The 18,319-nt window shown below is 36.3% G+C and overlaps 1 protein-coding gene and 1 pseudogene across 1 annotated transcript in view; both read right to left on the minus strand.

The window, feature by feature from the left end:
• Positions 1–10,101: 10,101 nt before the first annotated feature.
• LOC133074558 (glycerophosphodiester phosphodiesterase 1-like) lies at positions 10,102–11,236 on the minus strand (annotated as a pseudogene).
• A 170-nt stretch (positions 11,237–11,406) lies between these two features.
• Positions 11,407–18,319, minus strand: part of EFCAB7 (EF-hand calcium binding domain 7) — a 55,908-nt gene continuing 48,995 nt past the window's right edge. The window contains exons 12-14 of the mRNA XM_061121695.1: positions 15,336–15,545; positions 12,657–12,764; positions 11,407–11,675 (exon numbers count right to left, since the gene is read on the minus strand). Coding sequence (XP_060977678.1) covers positions 11,601–11,675; positions 12,657–12,764; positions 15,336–15,545 — 393 coding nt within the window. The 3' untranslated portion in view covers positions 11,407–11,600. The remainder of the gene's footprint in view (positions 11,676–12,656; positions 12,765–15,335; positions 15,546–18,319) is intronic.

Here is an 18,319-nt window from a genome sequence, read left to right on the forward strand (position 1 = left end):
ACCTAGGGAGAGAATATAGGAAAAAAAAAAAAAGAGTCCAACACCAAGTTCTGAGATACTCCAACATTTAAAGGCCAAGAACTGCAGTGTGAAAAAGTCTTTTCTTAACTTTGAAAGAGAACTTCTTTAGGAACATCAATCCAGCAGGAAGGTTTAGATGTGTTTCTTCTATATGTCATCTAACCATCCATAAACCTGAATTCAGACCTATTAGGTTAATTCAAAGGCAAGGAAGGTTTACTTCTTTTTTTAAAATATAATCTTATTTATTTTTGGCTGTGTTGAGTGGGCTCAATAGTTGTGGCTCCCAGGCTCCAGAGCACAGGCTCAATTGTTGTGGTGCATGGGCTTAGCTGCTCCGCAGCAACTAAGATCAGGGATCAAACCTATGTCTCCTGCTCTGGCAGGTGGATTCTTTACCACTGAGCCACCAGGGAAGCCTGAAGATTTGTTTCTTAAGTAAGTTATTAACATGCCATTTAGAAACCTTCCTAAACCAAATTATCTTGAATTTTGCTAGGTTTGATCTAGGTCAAGGAACAAGCAGTTGGTGATTCTGTGAAAGAGTTGAATGATTTCTCTGTTTACATATACATGTGCATATAAATAGGAGGTTGGTTAAATTGTTGCTAAATAAGTGTACAATGCTTGGTCAAATTCCATTTCCAAATACAGTGTTCATTAAGGTAGCTTTACCTTCACCTTTCACAAATCATCATTTGCATTCCAACTATAATGATTTAAAGAAATATGTTTACTATAGGACAGCAATCTTGGATGACATCAACAAATTGCAAATAGTATGCATATGGAATTTACAATGAAAAAGACATGTGTAGAATTTACAGTGGAAACACTGGATAGTGAAGTGGGTGATTAGTGGCACTAGCCATTTAACACATTATATGACTTATACATAAACTGATTATCAAAATAAAAAATACTGAAAAGTAATCCATTAACAACACATAGACAAGGCCTTAGAAACTAGCACCCATATGGCATACAATAAAAACATGTATCATACTGTTGTTTAAAAATAAAACACAACCCTTTGTGTACACTTAACTTCCTATCTGGTGGTATCAAGTAATGGTGTAACACTATGTATTGAGGAATATTGGGATGGTCTCCAGTTTAGGCCTAGAATGGTGACCCAAATCTCTCTCCTACCTAAGAGTTCTTCCTGGCCTGTAAGGCAGTCCCTCAACGATGAGAAATCTGATGAAATAGGTATGTTGTAGATAATCTTCGACAAGAATTTTCAATTACTTCTAGCTGTCAGGTAACCATTAACAATTGATGATTCCACATCCCCATACAAATTAATACTGAACAACACAGCAAATGTCATGTTTGTTCTTTTGTTAAACCTAAATCATAGGTTCTTTATGGCCATAGAATTAGTTCATTATGTTAAATTTTGATCTATTTATAATTTGCTAAAATGACTTGTTCCTACATGTGTCTGTAATAGAAAACCATTTAAAATTTACTCTATTTACACCTGTAAATTATTCAAGAGCTTAAAATTTATTTGAATAAAAGTTAAAGTCATCTGTAGTCAATGATCCTGAAATTGTTTTTGTTGTTGTTGTTTAGTCACTATATCACGTTTGACTCCCTTGTAACCCATGGACTGTAGCCCGCCAGACTCCTCTGTCAGTGGGATTTCCCAGGCATGAATACTAGATCGGGTTGCTATTTCCAGGGCATCTTCCCAACCCAGGGATCAAACCCACATCTCCTGCATTTCAGGTGGATTCTTGACCTCTGAGCCACCAGGGAAGCAAGCCTAGGCAACAGCTTAGTCTTGACACCAAATGCATGATCCATTAAAGGAAAAACTGATAAATTGAACTTCGTCAAACACTTGCTCTCAATATGACACAATCTGAATGAAAAGGCAAACTATAGACTAGGAGAAAAGATTTGCAAATCACATATCCAACAAAAACTGTATCCAGAATTTATAAAGTATCCCCAAAATTCAATGGTAACAACTCAGTTTAAAATAGGTAGACTTAGGAGCTACTTCATTAAAGAGGATTTACACAGATAGTAAAGAAGCATATGAAAAGTTGTTCAACATCATTGGCCATTAGAAGTGAAGTCGCTCAGTTGTGTCCAACTCTTTGTGACCCCGTGGACTGTAGCCTACCAGGCTCCTCTGTCCATGGAATTTTCCAGGCAAGAGTACTGGAGTGGGTTGCCATTTCCTTCTCCAGGGGATCTTCCCGACCCAGGGATTGAACCCGGTCTCCCACATTGCAGGCAGACGCTTTACCATCTGAGCCATCACTGGCCATTAGGGAAATGCAAATTTAAACAACTGTGAAGTAACACCGCACATCTATTCAGTTCAGTTCAGTTCAGTTCAGTCGCTCAGTTGTGTCCAACTCTTTGCGACCCCATGAATCGCAGCACGCCAGGCCTCCCTGTCCATCACAAACTCACGGAGTTTACGCAAACTCTCCATAGAGTCAGCGATGCCATCCAGCCATCTCATCCTCTGTCGTCCCCTTCTCCTCTTGCCCCCAATCCCTCCCAGCATCAGGGTCTTTTCCAATGAATCAGCTCTTCGCATGAGGTGTCCAAAGTACTGGAGTTTCAGCTTCAGCATCAGTCCTTCCAGTGAACACCCAGGACTGATCTCCTTTAGGATGGACTGGTTGGATCTCCTTGCAGTCCAAATGACTGAAATAAAAAATACTGACAAACTAAGTGGTAATGAGGCTGCAGAACAACTGGAACTCTCATACAGACCTGGTAGAAATGCAAACTAGTAGAGCCAATCTGGAAAACACTTTGCCAATTTCTTAAAAAAGTCAAACATACACTTAAACATATGATACAGTAATCTAACCTCCAGGTATTTACCCTAGAGAAATGAAAACTTAATTCACGGAGGAACCTATACCTGAATGTTTACATCAGCTCTGTTAATATTATCAAAAACTGGAAATAACCTAGCAGATGATTGGGGAAACTATGGTACACCTTTATGATGAAAAACTACTCACCAATAAAAGGAACAAACTATTGATACACCAACTTGGATAATTCTCAAAAGCATTATGCTGAATGAAAAAATTCAGTCTCAGAAGGTTACCTAATACACGATCCCATATGACAGTCTCAAAAAGAGAAAACCATAGTGATGGAAAACAATCAGTGATTGCCAGGAACTGGGAGAATAGAGCTGGGAGGAGAGGAGGATGTGACGGTAAGGGGATAGTACAAGGGAGTTTTTGGTGCTGAAACTACCCTGCATCCTGACTGTGGTGGTGGTTAAATGAAGCTATACATGTGCTAAATTAATAAGACCTGTATAACCTCACTCTTCCCCCCCAAAAAGGTCAAATTTATTGTACAATAATTATTTTAATACAGAATTAAAACTTTATAGAAAAAAGTATTAGTTTTAAAATAGAAGTGCAAGAAGTGTAATAATTTCTTCTTGATTGAGGAAAGATGAAGAATGAAACATTTTAAAAAATGTATGTTAAAGGCCGAGTGTGTAATATTTGTTCACAATCTATCTTCTCTGATAGACTATCTAATGAGAGAAGGAACAAAGTCTAGCTTGTTCACCTGTGTATATGTAATAAATAAAGCAATGCTCTATACATATTAGGCAATCAATAAGTATATGACTATGGACTTATTGCCTATGATATTACTAGGCAGAGATACAATACAGGAAATTCTAGGAAAAGTGAAAAACATGAGAAAATGCCTGAAATTTCCTTCACCCTTCCCCCCGCCCCCACAACTTCTGAATCCCTCTTATCCTTTCAAGGTATAAGTTCTAGCTCATTTTCCTGAATCTACCAGCCACACTAATCTTTCCAACTTGTCCAAACTGGTTCTACCAAACATAATCTCACTTTAGTACAGCACTTCATAATATTTTCAAGTCTATGACTCATTTCCTTTAATAGTTATTAAAAGATGACTTTTCCCATTATTTAACTTTAAAAATATTGTATTGCATGACTGAAAACAAATCAAAGCACTAGTTGGCTTCAGACCACACTTTTTTTATTCCTTCAATCCTCCAAGAGAATCTTATTGCCCTTCTCCCCTGCGATTGGGCATGTCTTCCCTGCCCTCTTCAGTTGTCATACCCTACCTCATCACTAGTTTATGCTTAATGATCAATGTATTTAAGATTTACTATTACTCTTAATAAGATAACATGTAATTCATTTCCTCAGCTCTTTCTTCTCCTGAAGACAGAGGTTATGTCTACTACTTCTGTATTGTAAATAATATGTGTGCTAGATACTTGCTAGTTGTATTAATAAGTCCTTGTATACTGGTCACCAGTCTACTTGACTTCCAAAATTGTTACTGCTTTGCTAGGAAGAAAACAATTCTTTTTAAGAAGCTAAATCCAAACAATTTTTCCAACAGATGTTTATAAAAGACACAGAGATATGTACTTTTTAGTAATGCTGCATATTTATATCTGTAATTACCAAAAAGATTACAATGCTGGCATTCTGTAATTGGCACTATTGTATTTATATTACATGCTGACATTAACCTCATACAGATCATTGAACTTAAGCTGGCCTTGAATTTAAGTTAAATTGCAAAATAAAGAATAAAGTTAAGAATATGTATAAAATATTGAATGTTTACCAATTGTTTCTAAAAGAAATTTTAAAATACTATTTTTAAATTTGGGGGAATGTAACCATACTTCTAACCAGTTTATAATATGTTGGTCTTCTTTTTAACATCTATGTATATCGTTAGAAATGTATTATGTATTTTTTTTTTCTCTCCATTTGTGAATCACACATCTTGGGACCACATGCTGCATACCAGTATTCTAATCCATTTGAGTGAAATACTAATTTCATTATGTCTGGGGTGACTATATAATTTATTGTTCAAACTGGATCACTTTGAATGATGAAAAGGAGGATATTAATAATCACTATAATTACTCCTGCTCGGTGGTATAAATTAGAACTGTGGTAGGCACAGTGGGGAGCAGGATCATCCTAGTCATGTCATTCCCAACTGTAACCTCGTGCCTTCCATCACCAATGAAGAGAACTAATTTTTTTAACTTGCCATCCAGGAACTGTATATTAACCCTTTGTGTTTCTCTGATGGGTGTACTCACTGATCTCCTCACATCCTTTACTTAAACTTTTCTACCCTTGCACCTGTGCTTACATTATTCCCTCTCCTTAAATGTTATCCCCATACCATTTCCCCAATCTAGTCCCTGTGCATATTTTAAAGTAGAGTTTCTCTCTTCTATTTCCTGTAAAACTCCCCTACTTTAGTCTATTGGGATTACTTTCTCTTCTCTCTGAACTCCTAAGCACAGATTGATCACTTAACTAATACTTGTAAGCTTGCGTTGATAACAACATTGTAGGTTTAATTATCTGGTAACTCTCAGATGGATTTCAGATTCCCCAAAGACACCTTTCCTATCTTAAACTTCCTTTTGGTACTTCATTCTTTCTCTCACTCTTATTATCTAGATAAGAAACTCTGGAGGTGATGTCAAAATGAAGGAAGGGATTCTAGAGGCCAAAGATTACAAGAAGTAATCTCCACTGAGGTGGGTCCTGGTACATGGGTGGATCTGAGGTGACCGGAGATATAGATAAAGTGGCCAACTGCATGGCTGCGCCAATAGTTATTAAAAGGGGAGTTTGGGTGAAGTGTCATATAAAAGTGGGTCATGGAGAAGAGAGTAAGTAGGCTGGGAACAAATCATGGGAAAATTTGGGAGGAAGGCAGCTGTAGAATTCTGAATATTGTCTAGCACTGGATACTTGCTGTTTAAAATGATCCACAGTCCAGAAGCACTTGTATCACCTGAGAGCTTATTAGAAACACATATTCACAGGCTTTGTTCCTCATCCGAGTCAGAATCTTTATATTAATGAGATCACTACACAATTCCTTTGGGACACACAGGCTTAGGATATGTTTGTCTTTGATGTAGATTTTGTGGTTAAGGTGGGTCCTGGCACATGGGTGGATCTCCCTGAGTTGACTGTTCAAGGATGACCCTCCAGATATCCAGTAATAAAGGTGGGTTGATTAAATGCTGAAATCGTTTTAATTCCCCATTGGTTCCTGAGTACTTCAAATGATGATATAGGTCTTGTACAGGCTTTCACAAAGGTGGGGAGGGAGATTTGAGCTCTATGTGTGTTAGAATGATATTTTTCAGATAATAAACGGTGACTTAATAAGAGTTGGGTAGAGAAAAACTGAAATAATCTAATTATGGATGAACCAGAGTTTACAAGTGTGTTCATGTCATTAGGATCTGTAAGATTTTGACCTCAAGTATATTCTTGCTAGTTTTAAGTGCTTCAGGATAGGAAAACAGTTGGCCATCTGGTTTTACTGAACACTTCCTTATGTACAAATATAAGATGCACTACTTGAAGAAGCTAGAATTGGACTGTGGCAAGAATTTAGGATATTTCTCTATACAAACTATCTCTTAAAGATGAAGAACTTGGCCTGTATCAAAAATTAAATAATTTTTTGTTGAGAGTACTTCTGATTCTTTCTTTGTAAGCTTCAGTTTTTCATAGCTGTGTATAAATAGAGAATGTACTTCATCAGAGAGCCACTTACCCACCTTTTCCCTTTGTAGAATAGAAAAGTTTGCTATCCCAAATCTTTAAGTAAATTTGGTTATGTTTTTCTTGTTGCTTTATTAAATTAGAAATGACACTTAACTAGTTAAAATTTAATTACTTAACAAGAAAAAAAATGAAGCCACAGGTTGAAAAAGACTAATGATAAATTTCTGATAAAACATTAGTTGTATTGAACTATAGGAAAAAACAACATAATTGAACATAATAAAATTCAGTGTATGGTGTTAAACACATTGTTTTCACTACAGATATAACAAACTCAGAAACATTAGTTTTACTCTTAAATAAATCTTTTCCCTCCCATGAGTTGATCTAACTAGTTTTCAGCAGACTATCTTTTTTCCAGTGATCCCTATACAATTTGTCATGAGATTGTTTTAATGTAGAAAAATAAGAGTAACAGTTTTTTTAAAGTACAAATCAACAGTGGTTAAATATCACAAATATACGGAGCTTGTAAATTATTCATAAGGACTGAGAATGTCTATTCTTCTTCTTCCTTAGATAACAATTAGCCATAGTTAATATGTATACACTTCAGTCAAAACCCTTTACCCTTTAGATTTTCAGCAACCATTCCTAGTTCCTGGCCCCTAAATTGTGTCTCTGCATGAATCTCATCTACCTTCCCTAAATCAATTCCGTTATTTGCCTCTTTTTTACTCAAGTCCTTATTTAGTTCTTATTTTTTCCAGAAAGTAAACTAGCCTGAGTAGCAAAGATAAGCTTTATAATCCCATGTAAAGCTAGCAGGGCTATCTCTTTATGTCCTTATACTGTAACTTCATGAAGAAGTGAAAGAACTGAAGATTTAGTATCCAGTTTACAAACCAGAAATAACTTTTTATCTGTTCTCTAAAAAGAATGGGTGTATATGATACAATTGATTTCCCCAAAGCAATCTTAGAAGTCATAAAGGATTTAACCCATTGCTGAGAAATATTATCAGTCAGCTTGTGTCTCTGTATCTCTCTCTCTCTGGCATGTGTGTGTACTAATGAATAAGGAAATAATATGCTCACCCTCTGGTGGTCAAAACCAGAAATACATTTCCACTTTCCTGGATTATATCCAAAATACGATCAGTGTGGTATATTAAGTTTCTGCTTCATATTTAACCTACACCAAAAATAGATCTTAAAAAAGGTCACTGGCTTAAAAAAAATAGCTCACTACAAATGTAATGGAAAATCAAAATGATCAAATATAGCAATTTAAGAATTACTTTGGCAGCATTTGATATTTAACACTAATTTGGTTTTAAAATATCGGAACTGTAGAATTTTGGAGTAGGAAGGAATTACAATGAGTTAAGAGAGGATGTGGAATTTGGGAGAAGGTACTGAAGTATGGTTGGAAAGAAGCTTGAAAAGGAATGGTCAGAGGTTGGAAGAAAATCTGGAGAGCATGGTGTCAGAGAGATCAACAATGTCTTAACACTGGAAAGAAGACTTAAAAATATCCACTGGATTTAATAAGGAAGTTACTGATGTCTTTGGTGAAACAATCACTAGTAGAATTAACTGGAAAGAATGAATGGGAGTCAAGAAAGTGAATATAGACAATTCTTTCAAGTCATTTCCGTGTGAAGGGGACAGAATAATGATAGAGATAGATGGGGAATGAGAGCTTTCTTAAAGATGAAAAGTTGAGAACATGTATAAATAATAATGGGAAAGAAAGCCAATTTCAATGAAGTGTTTGTAGATAAAATTCATCATGGAGAGCTTTAATGTAGATACTATGGAGATAGCCAGGGATGGGACTGAGAGCAAAGGAGAGACTTGGGGCACTTACATGGTCTTTTTCGTAAGTTGAATCCTTGTGCTTTTAAAATTAAACAACATGCAAAGTTATCTCTAAAAATAATAGTCAATCTGTACAAAACTACCCTCAAAAAAGGTAGCACCTTTAAAGAAAACATTCTTACATGTTAATCAACAATATTTTGGTTGAATAAAGAATCGCTATCAACCTGTGAGTCTGGTATTTCAGGACTTGAATTAAACTTTTTGGGATATTCTAGTACCACAGTACTGAAGTAATCCTTTAAAAAAATCATTTACTTCCAAAAATGGAATAGTTACATTCATTAACTAGCTGATGCCCTTGGATTTTCATTCACTTGGAAGAAAAATTCACTTGAAACAAAATACCTTTTTTTTCAACTGAGTAATTGACGATGGAACCGTAAGATAGCTGGGTTTTTTTCCCCCCTCTAATAAGTGAATAATGAGAAGGAAAAAGGCTTGGTATGTCTAAGTGGTAACAGTGGTGGAAGATAAGGTTTAAGTGCTCACTCTTCTTTCTGGGTCTCCATCTTCCAATGATACCTATCATCCTGTTATAAAAAGTCTTTTTAAAACTGGGAACAAAGATAGCAACTTTATTATGTGCTTTTGATAGCACAGCCAGGTAACTTATTTCCTGCAACTCAATACTTTGTGAAACAGAATACAGGGCCACATTTATTTGACTTATAAGGCATTTGGCAATTAATAAAATGTTTTTTGAATTGTACTCATTTTTTTTGCCATGCCCTGTGACATGCAGGATCTTAGTTCCCCCAACCAGGGACTGAACCCGTGCTCCTTGCAGTGGAAGCATGAAGTCTTAACGCCTAGCCTGCCAGGGAAAGCATTATTTTTTAAGATATCACTAGAAGAACTCAAACTGCTAGATAATAACAATCCATTTTACAGACATCCAATGAAAGGCCAAAAATCCAAGTGACATTTAAACTATGTGCTAGCATGTGCTGGGTAAAAATAATACACTGGTATTCATATTTCAAAAGTTGACATTTACTAGCCAAGTATTCTGTTACTGATATGGCTACACAGTTTTTAATTGCTTTAGTTTTTCATGCACTGTACTACTTCATTAAACACTATTCAGATTTAATGCCTATTATTTCAAAATGATTTCATTAAAAATAATCCACAAGTCCATTAAAAAATTTACCATCAGAACAAAATATTCCTACTGTCGTGATTAGATTTTGATTTACTACAAAAGGAATTTCTCCAAATTTTGCTTTAATTGTATTTTCATTGGAAAACTACAGTATATAATGGCTATTTCTGCATTCACATTTTTTCCTTTTAGTGATTTTTAGTGTGGTCACAAGTCTGACAGCCACAATACACTGATAACATAGCTGAATACAATATTTGAAATAAATAAGTTACAAAAGTGTGGCAAGTTTTAAAATGTCAGCTCTGGGTGATGGTGCATTTCTCATGTATTTGTATCTGTACCCCCAAATTTCAAAACTCAATGTGTTTATCCTCACTGGGTTAAGCTGTATGCCTCACCTAGGTTGGGGCAGTAGCTATTGTGCCTTTTTGCAGACCCAGATTTTCGAGAACAAGGGTTGAACTGAGGCATTCCATGAAGCATGTTGGCAACACAGGGTTTTGCTTTGGTTTGGGTAAAAATGCAATTACTGACAATCACTTACGTGAGCCACCTGATCTCCCAGGGTGTGGGCTAGCACAAGGGGTATTTTAATATCCCTGCATGAGACCAGCTGGAGGTTCCTGTGCATGTTTCCTTGGACAGGGGGTTGTGGGGTGCCTAGAAATGATGTGCAGTCTTTCAACACACTGTCAGGGTCAGAGATGGAACCAAGATGAAACTCATGGTAACTTTTTTCATCAAAGGTATTAACAGTTCAAGCAACAACCTGAATGCCTTTAGTTGACCACTTCTTCAAGTAGTCTGGGGATACAAAATTCTTTTGCAGGAGGAAACCTGAAATTCCACATAGATACTGTAAGATATTTACATTTGCTTCAGGCAAACAAAATGTCCATCATCACAAACATGCATTGTGTCCACAGAGTATCATAGTCCCATCTCCCACATGGCTGACGTTCCAAGGTCTGTGAGTTAACAGCCATTACTACCTGTGATCTGTTCGTTTCATCTTATAGATAACTTCTGGCAAGAAAGAGCAAATGATACTATTATTGTTAGTTGAAGAAATTCCATACACATTTTCTTTAGAACATCAGTAGCAGTATTTGCATGGCTTTTGGCATCAAGAAAGACTGTGAGATTATGGCTCACAGCTTTCCAGAGGGTAGAGGTCCTCTCATTAGGGAAATTATTTCTGGATCTGTGATCTCCTGCAGGGTTGTTCAAAGGTCAAATCACATTGACCAGTCCTGTCAGTCGTACCTGCTCGTGCTCTTGTACGTGAAGACAGTGATCTCATTAGAAGGAAACGTAACGTCCAACTGTTCTCAGACTGATTGGGATGGCCGCTGCCAACAGCAGAAACTTGGTCCTGGGGCTCTAGCACTGGCAGAGCCCTGTGAGAGGGCACATGCTCAAGGCTGTGAAGAGGTGCAGCAGGATAGAGGCTGCTGGTGAAGAAGCAAGTGGTGGAGGGGCTGCATGTCACCAGCCAATCAGAAGCAGCAGGAAGGAAAGAGGCCCAGGAGCTGCCCTGGTCCTCTCACAGTCACATGCCTGTAACTATACGGGAGGATGGGAGTCCTGGATCCACTGTGCTCCGTGGACAGGCCGGAGTCCAGGGATAAAGCACAAGGCCCTGGCTGCAGCTGGGCCATTTATATTTTATTTCAGGATTTTTTTTTGATGAATATATCAAGAGGGTATAGGATTTTATAGAATTCATTGAGTGTTATTTTTTAAAAGCTTACCTGTAATTTAATTTCAAATTATTAGTCACAAATGAAATATGCCAAGTATCCCATTAAATTAATAAGAAGGCCACACATTAAAAAATTATTTCTATTTTAATAATAAAGTATGTAATAAGGACATGAAATCCAAATGCATACAAATTAAATAGATTATTATGTACATCAGTTAAATTGATTACATTTAGTGATCAACAAATAACAAACCAAACTTGAAATAATTCTTCTTAGTCTGACAGTCTCAAACACAGTAATTTCTTAAAAATAGTGTTTAAGATATAAGGGAATACACACAATAATATGTCCATTCTTGTCGTTCATTCAGCGGCATTACATGTTGACAAACCTGCACATAAAAACAGAAAGCCTTTACTTTCCTTTTATATACTATAATTTTGGGCTAATTTTTCAATAGGACATTTCTAGAACCTATATAAAAAATATCTCTGTGCAGATAAAATTCTTTAATATTTGTCCTTAGCAGGGACCTGCAATCTACAATCTGATTTCCAACAGAATAATCCAGCCTAATTCTACTGTAATACAGTAGCTGATAGTTGGTATTTGTGAAGGTGGGTAAAGAGGGGTGGCAGAAAGGGAAGTAAGTATTATTTCCTCACTAAGCCTAGAGCATTTTTAAAAATCCTCACTGGAGTAACAGCAAAAATAAATTCTCTTTACCCTGTTCTAGACTGTTTTAGGATTTCATAGACAGTACAGAGAGGAAAAGGGTAAGAACAGAAAGCTTTTTCCTTTTTCCCTTCACTAGACTAGTTTCAGGGTTTACTGATCGCTCCCTGCCTTTGAACTCCTGGCTAAATCAGATGCCTAGAGTTCTGCTAACACAGAACTTCAGCTGCTCAGCTCCTGACTTATCAGGCTATCTAACGCTCAGAGGCATTTTCTCTTTTAGGTTACCTTAGAAAATCTTAATAATGGAGACAAAAATATTTTGAATTATCAAAAGTCCAATTACTATTAATACTACTTTGTAGTTCTATATAATATTCAATACTGTTTTCACATGTATCACTTTATCTTTACATTAACTTTGTGAAGTACCTAAAACTGGTGATATCACATTAATTTTACACTTACAGAGACTGCAGCAGAGAGGTTAAGTGAATGTCCCATAATCATTGAACCAAATAGTGAGAACTGGATTAGAACCAGTTCCTATCTTCTTGTACAGGATGGTACTAATACAAATATCACACAAAATAATTTTCCACTTTACTTCATATCTACAAATTTATTCATAGCATTAATAGCAATTTTTTTTCAAATTGATAAAACAAAAGCTTTTAATTAAAAAACAATGCATTACCATTGTAGATTTTGGTGCCACTTCTACTGCAAATATGTCGAGTCCTCTGTTGTTTACACAGTTTTTACTCAGCTCATTGTTGATGTGAATAATCACTTTATTGTCTGACTATAAAAAAAGATTTCATAAATTGCTAGTCCTTTCTTTACTAAATATATACAAACAAAGTGATAATTACAAAACACTTTGCAAGTCTTGTGATAGAGATTTTCACAGGATTCTATAGAAACACAGAAACATTAATTCAGACATTAATATCATGGAAGAAGTTATATTTGAGATGACAGATCATTGATAAGAGACAGCTTCTAGGATGGAGAGAAAACAGAATGAAGCTGATAAATGAGAGAAATGTACAAATTAAAGTAGTACCCTGTTAAAGAACCTGCAGCCACTCCCCGATGACTACACAGGGGCAATACAACATTACAGACTACTTAGATTCATCTCTCAGCTCTTCTATTATTTAGCTGTGTGACCTTTTGCAAGTTATTTAACATCCCTGTGCTTCAGTTTCCTTGTGTATAAAATGCAGATAGTACTTACCTCACTGGGTTGTGAGAAGCAAATGCATTAAGTGCTTGGCACATGTTAAGCTCTAAAATGTTATTACCTCATTTTGGTGGAAAAATTTAATTTTCCTTGAGGAAAAAGAAAGAGATGGAGGGTTGAGAAATGAAGGTAACAGAAGTGCAGAGGAACTGAGGTAAGGTAGTGGCTCTCTTCCACCCTTTTAATCCTAATAAAACAGGGAGGGCGTGTGTGCACACACATACACACAGACACACACACACATACCCACATAATCAAAAACAAACAAAAAACACAGAGGGCAGAAACAGAAACATGCAGGATCTTAGGAATCACTTTCCAAAGTGTTATGATCCACTGGAAGATAGCAACCTACTGGCTGGGGAACCTATCTTATTTCCTCAAGTCTAGACTCCTCTATCTTGTTTTCAAGATAACATATATAATCTGGATCCATTCAGCCTATATTATTTACCTTTCAAATGCTCCTGCAAATAAAGCTCTCTGCTTCTGCAAAGGAGATATTCCCATTCTTTCATTTATAGTTCACATTAATGCTTACTCATATTTCTCTTTACATTGTTTCCTCTGCTTCTAAGTGCTGGCCCTCTGCCTATCTAAATCCTAGTTACCCTTCAAATCCTATACCACATGCTCAAATTACACACCACAATTCCCTTCCTCCCTAGTCACAAATCCTTCCCCAACTTCTACAGTCCCAACTAACATCAACTACAAGAGATACAGATACAGTAGAATTCCTATTGCACATACAAACAATACTATATAACTTAACTATTCTTTGATCTCTTTTGAGAGTATTAGTTTTGCTTTTACGACTAGCCCCTAAACTCCTTGAAAGCAGTCTCATGGTATACGTTCTAGTGGCCTATCTTATGACTAGGAGAGTTAGTTTACACTCACATTGACTCAATACTCAGACAAATCTTAAGCACTTAAAGAAATTTATGACAGGCATAAAAATAATGTAAATCTCACCCAGGAACAAAGAAAAATAAGCCTATAGTTCTAAAAACCTAGCTGTCTTCAGTAAGATTTATGAAAATATATACTTTTTAGAAAACTGGGTGGCTCTGACTTAAGGAATTTATGTGAGTATCCTCTTCACATGCAATATCAATAGTATTCACAGCATAGAAGGTGGCCAAAGCTAGAAATAACTGGTTTGATAAAAATAGATCCTAGACAGTAGAATATATTTAATTAGATAAAATGATGATAATCTGTAGGATTTTTGATACTGCAAAGTTTGGGTTAAAAAGCTGGGCTAACAGAAAGGAATGATTTTGAGTCAGTTCTGGAAGGTGGTGAACCTACAGCCTCTTACACAGAGTGAAGTTAGAAAAAGAAAAACAACTATCGTATATTAGCACATATATATGGAACCTAGAAAAATGGTACTGATGAACCTAGTAGAGAACGGACTTGTGGACACAGTGGGAGCAGGTGAGGGTGGGAAATATTGAGAAAGCAGCATTGACATATATACACTGCCATGTGTAAAGTGCTTAGTGGGAACCTGCTATAGGGCACAGGGAGCCAGCCTAGCATGCTGTGATGATCCAGAGGAGTCAGATGGGGGGAGGGGAGGGAGGCCCAAGCGGGAGGGGGGATATATACATATATATAGTTATGACTGACTTGCTGTGTTGTATGGCAGAAACCAACATAACACTGTAAAGCAATTTTCCACCAATTAAAAAATAAAAGAAAAAAAAGTTGGGCTAAATTCTTTACTTTGTTTACATTTCTTTAAAACATGTCTGCTGTTTAAAATAGCTATGTATGTGTGAAGACATTTAGTAACAAACTAAATACTTTGCACCCAGATTATGCTCTGGAGATCTTCATAGATCTCCAAATATTTAATTTTCATATTTTGAGGGAAAATTATCTCAAAAAGAAACACAAAAATGAGCATCTCAGAAATAAATATATTTTAAAAAGATATAAAAATTATCATGCCCAGTTTGAGTTAGAAACCTGAGAATAAAAAGAAACTGATTATTATAGATATTATTAATGTAATGGGGTTATTTAATTGCTAGGCAAGGATAGGGTAAGAAAGAAGATGGAATGTATTAGTAACCACTGCAGTTATGAGGAGAACCACCTCATAACTGATACCTTGTTTTCAATAACTGATGTTATCCAGGTGTCACGCTTATAAGTATATATAATTATATTTTCATAGCCATCCATCACTTTGGCATTGCCTTTGTTAAGAACAGATTTACAAATGGCCTTCTCAAGTTGCCCACTGCATGCCTCCATATGGACAGCTTTAATTCTTGGCTTGCATTTGTCTGCGTAGATATCAATGACAAATGGGCATGCCTGAAATGGAAAAAAAAAACAAACTCTGTTTTAGTCTTTTGACAGAATTTAAATTATTTATTATTAGTATGTTTATTTTATGATTTGGGCTTCCCTGGTGGCTCAGATGGTAAAAATCTGCCTGCAGTGCAGGAGACTGAGGTTCGATCCCTGGGTCAGGAAGATCCCCTGGAGAAGGGAATGGCAACCCACTCCAGTATTTCTGCCTGGAGAATCCCATGGACAGAGGAGTCTGGTGGGCTACAGTTCATGGAGTCACAAAGAGTCAGATACAACTGAGTGACTAACACACACAACAAAATCATATGATTTAAGAAGACATACTACACTTTCTAGCTTGTCCCTCTGATACACATTTAAGAGGAAAGTTTAAGTACAATGAATTGAGTAATAAAAAAGCATGAAATTCTGGTTTTTTGGTTGCATATTAACTAATAATGTTCATAGAAAAGGAAAAAACCTCCTTTACCCAAACCCCTCAATTTGCTCTAAAGCTAACTCATGTCATGTTAGTTATTTAATTTCCTTTCTTAACTGTAAGGTTACAGAAAAAAATTCATCTGTAACTTTAAAGAAATTATGGTTATAATTGAAACAGTACACGAATATAGAACATCAAAAATAGCAAAATGTAGAAAAATTCTCAGTTTAAAGTTAGTGTAAAAGTAATTGTAAAAATCTAAGATCTAAAGAGATTTTCTGCATTTGGAAATAGATTTTTCTAATGTCTACTCTTTAGTCTTTACCATAGCCCAGAAGATGCTGCACAAGGTAACCTTTGCCTCTCCATAAAACCCAATGTCCTGCCTTAATGTGCTCCAGCTACTCTGATCTTTCAGACCCTAGAAAAAATAAAACCCTTTCCAGTGTTGGATTTCATAGGTAGTGTTCTCTCAGCTTGGAAGAGACATCTTTTCAGTATGTACCTCCTCCTCCTCCTTCAGGTTTAAGCTTACATGTCACTTCTGCAGAGACAGCTGCTCTGGTCCCCCAATCTCCTTTACTACCCAACTCTTCTCTACTTTGACCACACTTTTAAAATGATTTTTATTAATTCTGCATTTAATTAGCCTTCCTTCTTCATGGAATATCTAAGAGGGCAGAATTTTTGACTATTTTATTCATAACTGTAACCTAAGTGCCTCTTTATTGTAAGCTTACTTACAGGCATTAAAATGTAATTGTTGAGTAAATGAATGAATTCATACACATTGATAATCAACTTTTTATTTGGGGAACAAAAGAAAAGTCTGAAGTTTGTAGAACAATATAGATTTTTATCTTTTAAAAAAGTTTTAAAATAGTTAATGACTCCAACCTTTGGCAAGAATAAAGTCACCTTTTATAAGAGGTGGCAGACTGAAAAATCTTGGACTAGAAGGTGGAAGATCTGAATTTGTAACTGAGTTTTGCCATTTACTAGCTACATGATCTAGGGAAGTCACTTAACTTCTTTGAGGCTTGATTTCTTCACAGGGAAAGTGGGGATAAACATTGTACTTTCTGCCAAGAGTTGCTGGAGATATCTGATAGGTAATATGTGTAAAAAAGGAAACAAAAGAAAGCTAAGTTGCTTCAGTTGTGTCCGACTCTTTGCAGCTCTATGGACTATAGCCCAACAGGCTCCTCGGCCCATGGGATTCTCCAGGCAGGAATACTGGAGTAGGTTGCCATTTCCTCCTCCAGGGATCTTCTCGACCCAGGAATCAAACCTGTATCTCCTGCATTTTAGGCAGATTCTTTACTGCTAAGCCACCTGGGAAGCCCAATATGTATCAAAATATTTCACAATATAGAATCTAAAAAAATTATAATGATTGTTGTTGCTTTAAAAAGCTGGCTTAAGACTCAACATTCAAAAACCTAAGATCATGGCATCTGGTCCCATCACTTCATGGCAAATAGATGGAGAAACAATGGAAACAGTGACAGACTATTTTTTGGGCTCCAAAATCATTGCAGATGGTGACTGTAGCCATGAAATTAAAAGACACTTGCTCCTTGGAAGAAAAGCTATGACCAACCTAGACAACATATTAAAAAGCAGAGACATTACTTTGCCAACAAAGGTCCATCTAGTCAAAGCTATGGTTTTTTCCAGTAGTCATGTATGGATGTGAGAGCTGGACCATAAAGAAAGTTGAGCGCCAAAGAATTGATGCTTTTGAATTGTGGTGTTGGAGAGAGAAGACTCTGGAGAGTCCCCTGGACTGCAAAGACTTCCAACCAGTAAATCCTAAAGGAAATCAGTCCTGAATATTCATTGGAAGGACTGATGCTGAAGCTGAAACTCCAATACTTTGGCCACCTGATGTGAAGAACTGACTCATTTGAAGGGACCCTGATGCTGGGAAAGACTGAAGGCAGGAGAAGAAGGGGACGACAGAGGATGAGATGGTTGGATGGCATCACTGACTCAATGGACGTGAGTCTGAGCAAGCTCCAGGAGTTGGTGATGGATGGGGAAGCCTGGCGTTCTGCAGTCCATGGGGTCGCAAAGAGTCAAACACGACTGAGTGACTGAACTGACTGATGACTGTTGCATTTTAAAGTACTGAATTTTCAGTACTGAACAGATTCTGGTATTATTTTTACCATTTTTCAAGTCTTAGTTATCTGTTTTACTTGATCAAAGAGTATCAATATTATATTCAGATGTTACTGAACATAAACATCTTAAAAGTTCTTTGTTAAAGATTCATTACCTGAAATTTTTAAATAAAATCTTATATACGTTAAAAAGGTGCCCTTTGTATCCTTTTTTTCTTTTTTTC

Source organism: Dama dama, chromosome 20 (genome assembly GCF_033118175.1).
Source record: "Dama dama isolate Ldn47 chromosome 20, ASM3311817v1, whole genome shotgun sequence".
In the NCBI taxonomy this organism is placed as follows: Eukaryota; Metazoa; Chordata; class Mammalia; order Artiodactyla; family Cervidae; genus Dama; species Dama dama.